The sequence below is a fragment of the Oncorhynchus masou genome, chromosome 28, assembly GCF_036934945.1.
Source record: "Oncorhynchus masou masou isolate Uvic2021 chromosome 28, UVic_Omas_1.1, whole genome shotgun sequence".
NCBI lineage: Eukaryota > Metazoa > Chordata > Actinopteri > Salmoniformes > Salmonidae > Oncorhynchus > Oncorhynchus masou.
Genome location: NC_088239.1, coordinates 65,480,199 through 65,495,013, shown reverse-complemented (window position 1 = coordinate 65,495,013; position 14,815 = coordinate 65,480,199). Strand labels below are relative to the sequence as shown.

At 41.9% G+C, this 14,815-nt stretch overlaps 1 protein-coding gene across 1 annotated transcript; it reads right to left on the bottom strand.

Annotated features, from left to right (window-relative positions):
• Positions 1-4,329: 4,329 nt before the first annotated feature.
• On the bottom strand, positions 4,330-12,677 carry LOC135518090 (angiogenic factor with G patch and FHA domains 1-like). Its single transcript, XM_064942976.1, has 15 exons — positions 12,536-12,677; positions 9,521-9,729; positions 9,309-9,408; positions 8,966-9,189; positions 8,565-8,699; positions 8,284-8,484; positions 6,968-7,397; positions 6,626-6,737; positions 6,402-6,453; positions 6,202-6,303; positions 5,953-6,124; positions 5,714-5,793; positions 5,248-5,375; positions 5,001-5,100; positions 4,330-4,773 (listed from the first exon to the last, which is right to left on the bottom strand). Exons 1-15 carry the CDS (start codon positions 12,630-12,632, stop codon positions 4,558-4,560), a joined length of 2,358 nt encoding a protein of 785 aa, XP_064799048.1. The 5' UTR covers positions 12,633-12,677; the 3' UTR covers positions 4,330-4,557.
• Between the last annotated feature and the right edge of the window lie 2,138 nt (positions 12,678-14,815).

The following is a 14,815-nucleotide window of genomic DNA, read 5'->3' as shown; positions in this document are numbered from 1 at the left end:
TGAAACACAAGATATTACAGTTTTTAATGTCCAGTTGGTAGGATATACGTGCTTTCAGTTCATCCCATTTGTTTCCAGCGATTAAACATTAGCTAGCAGGACAGAAGGCAAAGGCAGATTAGACACTCGTCGCCTGATCCTCACATGGTACCCTGATATTTTTCCGCAAAATCTCTGTTTCCTTCTACAGTGAATGCCGAGGATCTGGGAGTGGTCAGGTGTCTTTAGTATCTCCTTCCCGTCTGACTCATGGAAGAAAAATTATTTGTCTAATCAGGGGTGAGTAATCACAGTTCTGATGTCCAGAAGCTCTTTCGGTCATGAGAGACGGTAGCAGCAACATTATGTACAAAACAAGTTACGAACAAGGTGAAAAAAACAACAAAATAGCATGGTTGGTTAAGAGCCGATAAGACGGCAGCCATCCCCTCTGGCGACATCTTGCACACTTGGTTTGTGTTCAGGGACTTGAGAGAGTCTTTCAAAGAGGGAAAGAGAAAGGAAACAACTCTGCTGTTTTTGAGCCAAGAAGTGCCTATTGTCTGGCAACCTACTGTAAATCAAACAATACCAAGGACAAAACAATCAAATTCTTGGCAGAGTGGGGAAACACTGTACACTGCATGATTCCCTTAATCTGATTAGAAGCAAATAGTGTCATATGATCTAATTATATCCAGATTATAAAGTGTAAGAGTGGGGTTACATCCACCCATAAAGATCATAAAATATGTTCTTATTATGATACAACCATAGGATAACTTGGTGGGAAAACAACCCCCTTAAGAGAAATGTCTATTTTCTGACAGAAATAAGCTACATTTGGTAAGATTTAGATATGTGCATCTGGCTATCCTTATACAAACACATTTTGAAGGGAAATAAGAGGGCAGAATATTTTGTTTTTTTGTTATTCAATAAAAACAAAAACTTTAAAAAGGGGGAAAAACACCCCCCTATATGGGGAAAAACACCCCCCTATATGGGGCAAAATGCCCCCCGAAGATTAGTGTGTCAAAATCCATTATATATGTTTTATTGTGGCATTTTTGAGTTATTTGAGTAAAGTCTTAGTATCTTATTTTAAATAAATCAAACATCGGAATAGAATGACATTGCACATCTCAAGATTAATATATTTTTATTTTTGCCTTTTCTGTCCAAATCATCCTAAAGTATCTCAAAATTGTGTAACTCAAAGAAGTTACATATAGATTATTTGAACCAATGACTTGCATTGATTGACCTGGGGCATTTTGCCCCAAACATACTCACTTTAAATGTTACTATTTTATTAAAAAGTGATTACAATTTATTTCGAATAAAGTTAACTATTTCTCTTTAGACTCCCATACTGGTTTATGTAGAAAAAAAGGTTATAGATCTAACTTCATTAGATTATATATACACTACCAGTCAAAAGTTTTAGAACACCTACTCATTCAATGGTTTTTCTTTATTTTTTTTTACAATTTTCTACATTGTAGAATAATGGTGAAGACATCAAAACTATGAATAAACAAAACAGTGTTAAATCCAAATTTATCTTTTATTTGAGATTCTTAAAATAGCCACCCTTTGCCTTGATGACAGCTTTGCACACCCTTGGAATTCTCTCAACCAGCTTCACCTGGAATGCTTTTCCAACAGTATTGAAGGAGTTCCCACATATGCTGAGCACTTGTTGGCTGCTTTTCCTTCACTCTGCGGTACGACTCATCCCAAACCATCTCAATTTGGTTGAGGTCAGGGGATTGTGGAGGCCAGGTCATCTAATGCAGCACTCCATCACTTCCCCTTCTTGGAGGTGTTTTGGGTCATTGTCTTGTTGAAAAAGAAATTATAGTCCCACTAAGCGCAAACCACATGGGATGGCGTATCACTGCAGAATGGTGTGGTAGCAATGCTGGTTAAGTGTGCCTTGAAGTCTAAATAATTCACAGACAGTGTCACCAGCAAATTACCCCCACACCATAACACTTCTTCCTCCATGCTTTACGGTGTGAAATACACATGCAGAGATCATCTGTTCACCCACACCGCATCTCACAAAAATACGGCGGTAGGAACCAAAAATCTCACATTTGGACTCCAGACCAAATGACAAATTTCCACCGATCTAATGTTGATTGCTTGTGTTTCTTGGTACAAGCAAGTCTCTTCTTATTATTGGTGTCCTTTAGTAGTGGTTTCTTTGCAGCAATTTGTCCATGAAGGCCTGATTCACACAGTCTCATCTGAACAGTTGATGTTGAGATGTCTGTTACTTGAAACTCTGTGAAGCATTTATTTGGGCTGCAATTTCTGAGGCTGGTAACTCAAATGAACTTATCCTCAGTAGCAGAGGTAATTCTGGGTCAACCATTCCTATGACGGTCCTCATGAGAGTCAGTTTCATCATAGCGCTGGATGGTTTTTGCGACTGCACTTGAAGAAACTTTCAAAGTTCTTGACATTTTCCGGATTGACTGACCTTCATATTTTGGACTGTCGTTTCACTTTGCTTATTTGAGCTGTTCTTGCCATAATATGGACTTTGTCTTTTACCAAATAGGGCTATCTAATGTATACCACCCCTACCTTGTCACAACACAACTGATTGGCTCAAACGCGTTAAGAAGAAAATAAATTCCACAAATTAACTTTTAACAAGGAACACCTGTTAAGTGAAATGCATTCCAGGTGACTCTCTCATGAAGCTGGATGAGATAAAAAAATATGTATATACTTTTTTACCTTTCCTTAACTAGGCAAGTGCAAAGCTGTCATCAAGGTGGCTATTTTGAAGAATCTCAAATATAAACACTTTTTTTGGGGTTACTACATGATTCCATATGTGTTATTTCATAGTGTTGATTATCCTTGAATGAGTAGGTGTGTCCAAACTTTTGACTGGTACTGTATATTAGATCAATGTAGCACAATCTTTTTGTTGTACTGATTTAAAGAGTTGAGACAGATTACATTTTTTTGTTGAGCATTTTCTTGTGTGACAAAGTGGTTTCTGTGAGAATTACAGGAGGGGGGCGTTTAACCCTGGGGGGCATTTAACTTCAAGCCACCCTATAACCTGAGCCCAAGGGTCCCCTCTGTCCCAATAATTAGTTAAACTGCAATCTCCTGCAAAACTCTTCTCATAGGCTACAGTGTATAACACCAAACAATTATTCCCATCATGACAGATTAATTCGTCAGTCTAGTCATATGGAGCTTGTCTAGATAAATTATGCATATGGATGCCTATAGTAAATAGGCTAAATAACATTAGATAAAATACTATACGTAAACTCACCAAATTAATGTCTAGGTCATATCAGCAAAGTTTCTTATCAAGGGCAATTCGTGGTAGGCCTGTATAAAAATCCCTAGTCATGGGTTGAAGTCGCATGATAAAAATGGCCTAATCAAATTGTAGTGTTGGAATAGTGTACTTGTACTACATTGTGTTTTCTTCATCATTAATAACTCAAGTTGCCTTACCTTTTGCGGTCCATTGGACAATTCACTTTCTATTGTCGAAGTCCGACTCATTTCTTGAACCTGGGTTATGTCCTTTGGGAGTGGTAAAAATTGAGATGATTAATTTCGGTCTAGAAAAGCGCGAAACTGCATCCGCGGTTCTCGGTAGTTGTCTCCATCGAGTTGAGGAATGGATGGCCGGGGACCCGAGAAATTACCGATTTTGAAGTCAGTTAAACTTCAGAAGAACTTTTTCGGGTCCGCTTCTAGGCGTGCAACCGAATTATGTCCATGCAGTCCTAGTGCCTCCGGATTTGAAGTTGGTGCTTGTTATGGCCATGGAAAAGTGCACGTGCGTTTTATATTAGCTATCTAGCTAGCATGCTCTTCGCCCCCTGAAATAAGGATTTGATTCACTTTCTTTATTTAATGTAATGTCAAATTAAATAAAGGCCTAAAATAATTACCCTTTGTACTGCAGACAAAATCAAAACAACATTTTAAGTATGATTGTACAGTTTCAGTGGATTTCACAGGCTGCTCAAAAAACTGTTGCTTTACATTCGTTTTTCTTCAAGAGTAAGACATGTCACACATTTGCAGGAACAAGGTTCTTTAGCATATTAAATTATGCAGAACCCAATTCTGCTTCTGCGCCATCCCTCTCTTGGGCAGCAGGTAGCCTAGTGGTTAGAGCGTTGGACTAGTAAGTGAAAGGTTTTAAGATTGAATCCCCGATCTGTCATTCTGTGTACATAAACCCACCATTCCTAGGCAGCCATTGAAAATAAGAATTTGTTCTTAACTGACTTGTCTAGTTAAATAAAGATGAAATAAAAACGCCACAAATTTAATGTTCACACTGCACAGTTCTGAATGACTGGACAGATGGCGCTATGCCACTTTATTGCGGTTGGAATAAAATCTGAGTACCAGCACCATACTCACTCCACTCCATCCTCATTCCAAGAAGTGGATTCAGTCAGTAAAGATAATGCAATTAGACCACCCTGTGTTTCTGTCTGCAGTCAATTACCCACTTCTCCATGGTGGATTGGGCGACTGGCCTTTCTGAGATTTGACTAGAAACATTGGATGTCACTCAGCCACTTCTCCTTTAACCCAGGGTTTGGGTGCTGGGCTCTGCTCCTTCTTGACTGTGGGTGTCTCTGTCTGGCATGTGTCATTAAACCGCTCCCTGGCCTTCTCCCAGTTCCTCTGGGTCTTGGTCCTACTCAGAGTCCCAGCCTCATCCACCGACACAGCAACTCCTGCCCCAAAGCCTGACTGGGACTTCCGGACCTTCAACTGGATCTACGGGAAAACCAGAATGGTAGGAAATATCAGATCAGATGTGTGAGCAAAGTGAGAAAGAACTGGGATGAAATCACAACAAGTGGAGGATACTGGTGTGAAGTTCAGTCAACTTAAAACTATAGCTATTCATTAATCCCTAGTTAAATACTACAGAAAAACTCCCATCTCTGAAAACTGGGAATACTAGGAGAACACCAACAGAAAGGGGGAAATGTTAAGATTACCGGGTCTTTCATTCCAGCTCCATCTTTGCCCAGGCCTTCTCCTTTCTTCCAGCCCATCTTCTCCAACATCTTCCTTCCCTTGTTGACTTCACTGATCTCACTGGACAAGGAGGGAAACAAGTACAAAAAGAGACAAGACAACTTCAGATCAGTCTAGGACGTGGGAACCACTAGTTCTTACTACATACATGTGCATACGTGGCACACACACACTTGCAATGACTCAACCAATCAGATGGCTACGTACACGTGTACAGAGGCGGGTGCGTCATCCCGTTGAAAGACTCCCTCGCTGCCCACGGTCTGACGGCGAGACTCTGCCCGGTCCACATACCTGGGGTTCCTCAGGGCTTTATCCTCCTCATACTCAGCGCTCTGTTGGAAGAGGGAGACAAAGGAGACACTTCCTAAACAAAGTAATATACTCACTGCTGTTAGCGACAAGGAAAGAAGGTAAACTATGGGACTGCTCAGTCTCTAGTAACTTACATTTCAACAAGACTTGCTTGAGCAAAAACAGAACAGTTGGATGAAAATTGGATGAAAACTTCTGACAGATAACATATTTGTATACACAGAGAAGGTAGGTGGAGATCTGATTGACAAGGACATTTCCAACAAAGGATTACCAATGGACCTTATTGAGCAGTGATAAAACGGCAGACGGGGATAACAGATGAAGTTGTAGTGGTGGTGGAGAACCAGTCACTTACCTTCAGGCCATATTTAACCTTCATCTGTTTCAGTTCTTTCTGTCGAAGCAGCTCCTTGTCCTCTTTGGTTGGAGCTGGACCTGAGGAACAACACATCTGGCTAGTTAGAGACTGGGCCATGTGTGTGGCATGGGTAGCTAGGTGTGTAAGCATTGCATTAGTGTTCGGTCTTATACAGACAACGTACAAAGACGGATTCAACACATTAGTGTCCGCAAATTAATCAGGTTGTTCTGTACCGGTCTGTAGTGGTTGGTTCCTCTGGTGTTTGCTGAGGTGAGCCATGACTTGTCCAGGTTCACAGCCGTCACAGGTGTCTGTCCCTGCGTGGATGTGGAAGGACAGAACAGTCTCTCCCATCTTCACCTCATCCCCATGGGTCAGAGGGCAAGGGTCACACTTAGCGTTGGGCTGATTGGAGGGAAAACAATCCTGTTACTACTTCACTTTCCAACCAAGGTGTGTGAGTGAGTGCGTGTCTGACCCACCTGTAGGATTCGGTTGCCATTGAGGACAGTTCCGTTCTGACTTCCCTGGTCCACTAGCATGTAGCACTGTTGGTCCTGGTCAAAGTACACCTCTGCATGGAGCTGGGATTTAAATAAAATATATAGAACCCATCAATACCATTATGATTTAATTTGATGGCCTGCAGAATCTAACAAATGAATGAAATACGTTGTCATACCTTACTGACTCCCATTTCAGATATACTAATGGCATGGTTCATATCCTTCTCCCTGAAAAGATAGACTTATGTGAAAACAGTACCTCAAAATGCCACAGGTAGTTTAAACTTAATTTCAGAAATAATGATCTGAGCTCTCATTCCCCCTGGTGGTTAAATAGACAAACTGACCACGCATGGGCCATTCAATCGAAACAAAGCAGAGTCTACAGCGCTGTACTGACCTGCCAATGGTGGCTGGAGAGTCAGCTGTGATGATGAAGAGTGTTCCTGTCTGTAACACTGGAGATCTGACCACTGTCACCCTCACACAGGGTGGCCACACCTTCTCAGCAACTGGGGACACATACACACTATCACATACACTGACATGACAATTCTGCTGAGCAATATTTTAACTACAGGAAGCATTTAGGAATACAGATGAACAAATATCAGGTGATGTTAGACTTTTGACACAGTGCTTTGTTTCATTCTGCCTTCACCTTTAAAGAAACTCCAGCGAAAAGTGCATAGAAAGCTGACAGGCTAAATAACTCTAAACTGTGTCCGTCCTCGCCTCTCACCTTCCTGACTCTCTATCTCTGACTCTGAGCTGTATTTGGTGGGAGGAGGGGAGGAAGAGGTAGACTTCCATTCTCTCTCCGACTCCGTGATCTCTCCCTCCTCAGGATCATTGTTCCCACTCGAGTCATCACTCTGCGACGAAGACACTGCTTTAGCCTTCTTCTTTTTCTTGATGAGTTTATCTGATTTAGCCTTCTTCTTCTTCCTCCTCGAGCTGCTCGCACCATCGGAGCGCAACCCGTCCTTCCTCTTCTTCCTCTTCAATGAGCGTTCGGCACTCTTCGCCTGGCGAGTCTTCAAGGAGCGTTTTTTTTGCAGAGGAGTGTCTGGAGTAAGAGACCGGCCCCTATGCCTGCGCGAGCCTGTGCCCCTCTTCGGGATTCGCCGCTCCATCCACTCATCAAGGTCCAGCTCCTCCTTTACAAGGCCCTGTCGGCAGACACGCAATAAATCAGAGGGGAGGATGCACCTGAAGCATCTCCAGAGAACTCCCTTGGCAGACACAGGACACAAGAGGCTTTCTAGGAATTTGGACAGTGAGCTCTCTGCATCAAAACCTCCCTGTATTGTTTTGTGGTCCTTTTTGGATATGGGTCTCAGTTCTCAAAGACAGTAGGCCTGTACTGCATCACAGCAAAGTCAATGTATTGACTCAAGCTGCAATACAATGAAAGTGATCCTCAAAAACGTACTCTTGACCAGACTAAGCAGCCAAATCCCTGAGCTCTGAAACCTGACTTTTTTTGCACCAAAGCTGTGTTGGCTATACCTCATGTCTGCATGGGGGTCTTTCTGCTGTTAAAGAATTGTTCTAAGTATCTATGTGAGACGTGTACCTCTACGGGAAGCTGAGTTCCAGAAATAGGAAATCTTCATGTTAGCCAGTGAGTTAGTCACGTCTTCTACCTATGACCAGAGGAATAGCATTCAGTCAACTAAACAGCAGCTGCAAGCAATAGCCAAAACCCTGTACTTGACAAAAATGTATCAGACTCAAAAACAAAACTATAGCTGCTGCAGAAAGTCTAAAATCACCCCTGCAAGTATTTGACAACTGAGACCACATAGATCATGGTTAAAACGGATCCTAGAAGTCAATTACAATCTCTAAACTACTGAAGGTGAGATGCTTCAGGAGCCTCATGTCAGCACAAATCAAAAACAGTAAGGATAACAGGTCAGTTGTATACAACAATGAGAAATGTTTAGCTAGTTAAAACACATCAATTATCCCTTCTTAATCTTTTTTTATTTTTATGAATTTGCTGTAATTCTCTTGTGGTGTTTCTGGTTCATCTCTGGTACGGTCACCCACCTTATCATCCTGACGGGCGGTTCTCTCTGGAACTTTCTTCCATTTCCTTCCTTTCTTGTCCAGGCTCTTTTTCACCTGGCTGGTCTCTGAGACAGGCTGTACAGTAGGAACCTCTATCCTGGAGTGGAACTGGTACTTGCCACTCTCTGCATCGTAGTAGTAGTACATGCCTGTGTTGTTATCATAGTACAACTGACTGGCCTAGGAGAGGGAGACAGTGACACAATTAAAAAGAGTGTTAAATAATGACATGGTGATCGTGTGTGTGGGTGGTTTAGTACCGAGTCGTAGTAAAAGCCAGTGCTGTGGTCGTAGTACATCCCTGTGGTCTCATCAAACACAAAGCCAGTCTGTGTCATGGCCTGCTCAGCTGTGGCTCGCAGCATGTCTGCTATGGAGCCCGTATCCACTTCCTGCTGGAACAAACACAAGTAAAGAAAGAAAGTTCCCAAACCATTTTTGCACTGTGTCGGTCATCGATCTTCTAGTATTTCTTGTGCTCTTCCAAATAGACATCATGATCATGTTTCTAATAGTCTTCTTTAGCCACGGCCCATGAAGGAGTGATCGTTGTCACGTGTTAGGAAGATCAGCACAAAAAAAAGGTAGTCTTTTGGAAGACGAGACACCTCAATGTCCTCAGTCAGACTAGATTGAGTCGAGGGACGGTAATCAAACTCGCCTCTGGTTGAGCGGCAGCAATACCACCCTCTACAGACACCTCTGTAATCATTGCTGTGGCTTTGTCTGTCTTCATGTCTGTAGCTGTGTCAGTGGTCAATTCTGCAGCTGTCATCTCTGAGGCATCAGTGGCTTCCTGCCCCTCAGGTGTCACGGTCCCCTGGGTGTCTGTAGTCACACCATCACCCTGGTAGTAGCCTCCTCCATAGTAGTAGTTGTAATAATCTGCAAATAACACAGAAGTATCAATGTATCTGTAAGTGGAGCAACATAAAATCAAATTATTAATTTGGATCAATCCCAAACTGCTGGTCCTGGGAATTGGTGGTTGTTAGATTGCTCACCAGTTTCTGACCAGGTATATTCCTCTGTCTGCGTCTCAGCTTCAGCTCTCGCTTTCGCCTTTTTCTTTCGTTCATGAATCTCTGCACTAAGCTTGTTGACCTATTGTATCAAATCATGTTAAGGAAAAAAGTAGCACCGTAAGTTGTAAATTCACTCATTTGTGCATATCATATACTTATTTAATGATGGCTAGATTGTTCTTGGTAGCTACCTGTTTCCTCAAGTCTTCATTGTAGCCTTCTGTGCTTTTCTGAAGACTCTCAGACTTGGTCAGTTGTTTCTGTAATTTGGTCAGTTCTTTTGTGCAGCTTTTCAGTTCTTGCTTTAGTGACTCTACTTTCTGGCGAAGCTCAGCCACCTCGGAATCCGACCCCTCTTCTCCTCCACTCGCCTTCTCTCCATTTGTCGCCATACTTCTGGCTGTCATTGACACACAGGGTTACAACGTGTAAAGTGATTGCTATAACCATAATATGCTGGCATTATTATTTGTTATATTGGTATGCATTAAAGGATAGGCCAGCTCTCAAACTCTAGGCAGCATTCTGCCTTCTCCCTACAGATCTCGGCCATTAGCTTCGCCCACGACTGCTTCATGTGAACTACAATTCCTATACTGTGTTTTAATGTTTAGAAACGTCAACCATCGCTTGCGATACGGTTTTCGAAACATAATGCCCTTATCTTTCATCAGCGAGAAAGAATCCTAAAAAGAAAAACAGATACACTTACTTACTTACAGTTTTGGCAGATCCATACAGCTATGGGGATCTCCATCTGACAAAACTACACTTCCGCTACACTTCCCGAGTTACGCCTACACAAAGGTGTTCGGGGCATACTAGATAGCTAATTAGCACAGGTATCGCCCCGTCTGCCGTCTGTTTTCTGTAAAAATGCTCTGTAACATGGAGAGATGGCCGTGTGGGAACATTAACCCTATCAAGGTGTGTATCAATTTAACCTTTCATAAAAATGTAAAAGATTTCTCGGCACATGCGCCGAATACAATAGGTCTAGACCTTACCATAAAATACTTAACCAACAATGCAGTTTTAAGAAAATAGAGTTAAGAAAATATTTACTGAATAAACTTTAAAAATGGGGTACCGGTACCAAGTCAATGTGCATGGGTGCAGTCCGGGTGGCCATTTGATCAATTGTTCAGCTGTCTTATCGCTTGGGGGGTAGAAGCTGTTAAGGAGCCTTTTGAACCTAAAAGTGGTGCTGCGGTACTACTTGCCATGCCCTAGAAGAGAGAACAGTCTATGACTTGGGTGACTGGAGTCTGACAATTTTTTGACACCGCCTAATATATAGGTCCTGGATGGCAGAAAGCTTGGCCCCAGTGATGTACCGGTCATGCGGTGACGCAACTGGTCAGGACGCTCTCGATGGTGCAGCTGTAGAACTTTTTGAGGATCTGAGGACCCATGCCAAATCTTTTCAGTCTCCTGAGGGAGAAAGGCATTGTCGTGCCCTCTTCACAACTTTCTTGGTGTGTTTGGACTTGGTGTGTTTGGAGGTGACTCCGGGATGCGGCCTTCTAGGCAGAGTTGACAAGAAAAAGCCTCATCTCAGACTGGCCAATAAAAAGAAAAGATTAAGATGGCCAAAAGAACACAGACACTGGACAGAGGAACTCTGCATAGAAGGCCAGCATCCCAGAGTCGCCTCTACACTGTTGACGTTGAGCCAGGTGTTTTGCATGGTACTATTTAATGAAGCTGCCAGTTGAGGACTTGTGAGGCGTCTGTTTCTGAAACTAGACTCTAATGTACTTCAAATCTTGCTCAGTTGTGCACCAGGGCCTGCCACTCTTTCTATTCTGGTTTGAGCCAGTTTGCACTACTCTGTGAAGGGAGTAGTACACAGCATTGTATGAGAAATTCAGTTTCTTGGCAATTTCTCACATGGAATAGCCTTCATTTCTCAGAACAGGAATAGACTGACGAGTTTCAGAAGAAAGTTCTTTGTTTCTGGACATTTTTAGCTTGCAATCAAACCCACAAATGCTGATGCCTCAGATACTCAACTAGTCTAAAGGACAGTTTTATTGCTTCTATAAAATCAGCACAACAGTTTTCAGCTGTGCTAACATAATTGCAAAAGGGTTTTCTAATGATCAGATAAATGATAAGCTTGGATTAGCTAACACAACGTACCATTGGAGCACAGGAGTGATGGTTGCTGATAATGGGCACACCTACCTAATTAGACATTCAAATTTTTTTTTTTTTTTTTAAATCAGTAGTTTCCAGCTACAACAGTCATTTACAACATTAACAGTGTCTACACTGTATTTCTGATCAATTTGATGTTATTTTAATGGACTTTATTTTTGCTTTTCTTTCAAATACAAGGACATTTCTAAGTGACCCCAACCTTTTGAACAGTAAAGTATTTACCATATCATATGGAGACCAAAACATAAACCTTTTACCTTATCATAAGTAGATATAATTGCAAATGGTTAAATCCTTCCAATTGGAATTTAAAAAAGGACTTAGTTACGAATTGAACTTGACATTTTTCAACCCTTGTATTGGTCAGCCTGTTGCGTGCTTTGGTATGTGTCTTCAAGGAGCGAACAAGGAGTACAGGAGGGCATGCACCCCCGAGGGGCCCCCATGTTGAGGATAGGCATGGCATGTGTTTTTACCAGGATCCAGTTGCAGAAGGAGGTGTTTAGTCCCAGGGTCCTTAGCTTAGTGATGAGCTTTGTGGGCACTATTGTGTTGAATGTTGAGCTGGAGCTGATATGAAAGATAAAGGCCTAATGCTTCCAAAACCGTACTGCAAGCGATGTATGTTAATGTTCAGACAGAGCATACAGTAGACGCCTTCATCCAATGGCATGTGTAATTAATGGAACAGAGTCATGATCAAGGGCTAGGGTAGGTCTAGGTACTATGGAAAAGCTAGCCGAGTTATCACCATAATGTCTGGTGGGCTTTATTCAACAGAATGTTGAATAAACTGTCATTTGAATTTACCTGACGCATGCGCGAACACCACGTACGCAATACGCATGCTTCAGGTGTGAACAAACCGCGAGAGCCACGCACAGACCGAATTTTGCTGTAGGTATTATCTCAAATTACCAACGGCATAAGGACAAACTAGGATGAAACCAGTATGTTAAGTTCCAATGAGAGTTTGCTCCTTCATTCATACGGTACGCTAGCGTTAGCTATCTGCTAACGTTAGCTGTGAATGGTCTTACCGATTCGTTTGTTTTCTTCGCTTGGACGAACGCCCTCGTTTCTCTCCGCCAAGAATATCAACCTGAAAGTTGAACATAAACATCTTGTAACCACCATCCATTGCTGACACACCCGACTACATGTTTTGTTGATAATAAAGAAAGTTACAATTGGTACAGTTGATGTGTTTACAATCCACCTCGACCGTGGCCGCCATTTTTTCAACCAACGTCATTCTATCATCCACGGTACAAGATGCCACAGCTGGCTGAGAGCGCCACTCGTGGTTTGGAGTTTGAATAGGTCGAGTGTTTGGAAATAACTCTATCTCTGGTTAAATAAAAAAAATGCATGTATCGCAGAGGTTTGTGTTCTCAAAAATATGTGATGGTATCGATTATCAGTCAAAACATGTTATGCTGTAGAAATGTAAATACTGTAGAAATGTAAATACTACTGCACTCAATTTACTGTCAATAAATACTTCCACATACAGACCAGCAGGGGTCATGACGAGTATGGCTGTAGAGATTGTGAGCAAAATGTTTGCAGTTATTGTGTGTTGTTTGGAAACTCTGCCAAGCATTGCTTTCCAGCTTTTGACTGTTTCGAAATCCAAACATTAGGAAATTCATTTTTTAAGTGTTGTCTCCAAAGTAACAACTTCAACAAATCACACAAATGTACACAATGTGTGTGTATATAAATGAACACCAAGTGGGCCTACAGTTGAGAAACTCCATCAAAAGTGACACACTTATTTTTCTTAACTCATGTGAAGAACATGTTCCCTCCTAATCAAAGTATCAGCAGCAGTAACATCATGCCTGGCCCCTAATGAAGAGTCATAAGCCCTATCCACAGCCTACTTGTGTTACTAGAATGTTGGTTATGTAATTGTTACCCCAGCATGTCTGTTTTTCCAGAGGATGGTCTGTTGGTATTAGTTTTAACAAACTGCCTCCTGTTATATATTTTTCTCATATAAAATGTACCATTATCCCTGGAGGCTGTTCTAAGTGTGAAGATATTTCAACTTGTCTAGGCATAGCCTTATATTGGCTTTCAGTTTGGAGAAAGTCAAAATAATATAAATAATACCCATGAACTAATTAACTGATGTATTTGGTACAATATTATCCTCTTAATGTTTTAAAAGAGAAATAAGCAAGGGGAAAGATAATATGACAAAACATATCATTCATCTGTAGGCCAAGTGCATTAGCACTTTGTTTTAAGCATCAATTTGTTCCCATGTTCTTACCAAACTGTGAGCAGCACCTGTTAAATACTGTTATACCCCTTAAAACACAGGGATGAACATTTGCACAGGATAAGTATTATCAGAGGACCTTGAAGTCAGCAGAAAAACAGTAGGTTATTCTGGCTGGAATTATTACTCTCCCACCATGTGAAAATTACTGACATGGCAGATTCGCACAGAACTAAAATGAAGGATGTGGTGTTTTGTGCTCATGCACCCAACTTCCCCCAGTAAAACTAATCCCACCAGAATAGGGCTTCACACACACACTAATGAATGTGACTTCCTGTTACTCCATGAGAGGAAGAAGTCAGCCGCCTTCTAATTTAATGGAAATACAGGCTTAATTAGTTGACTCATGATACAGGTGGAGATAATGTAGGAAGCATAGAGAGCTGGGGAGAACACACACACACACACACACACACACACACACACACACACACACACACACACACACACACACACACACACACACACACACACACACACACACACACACACACACACACACACACACACACACACACGCACACACACTGGAAGTGTGATGATGAATGATTAATGTCATGCACAAACCTTTAGATTTAATGCACTCCAACTCCCTTAATTGGTATTTTCATTCCAGGCGTAGTGAAGACCTTATTGTATTGCTGCTGAACGTTCAAGGGGCTTCAAGATACGTACAGTCAGGTACCTACCACATGGGCTATCTGTCTCTCTCTATCTCTCTCACACACATAGACACACATGTGCATACTCATCCATCCCTCCCTATCTCCTTCCACCCCTGTGTCCTTTGGCTCTTTCGCTCCCTCCATACTTCCATCTTTCCCTCAATCCCTTCCTGTCCTCCACACTATGGGGTGTTAATCCCTCTGTTTTCTGCCCAGACAGCACAAGTGTGTAGATTATGGGTGTTACTCCGTAAACAGCTTTTAGTTTCCCTAAATCAGGATTCTGCATGCTGTTTCCTAGTCAAATTAATTCACCACACTTCAGTGGTCCAGATACACTTGGCACTGTGTAGAACTGC

Bases quoted from the DNA above. Each gene is read 5' to 3' on its own strand.
- LOC135518090 (XM_064942976.1), bottom strand. From the start codon at position 12,632: ATGGTGGTTACAAGATGTTTATGTTCAACTTTCAGGTTGATATTCTTG. The intron at 6,304-6,401 runs GTATGACAACGT...TTTAAATCCCAG, and splicing joins CTGAAATGGGAGTCAGTAAG to CTCCATGCAGAGGTGTACTT. The intron at 5,794-5,952 runs GTACAGAACAAC...GTTGTTCCTCAG, and splicing joins GAACCAACCACTACAGACCG to GTCCAGCTCCAACCAAAGAG.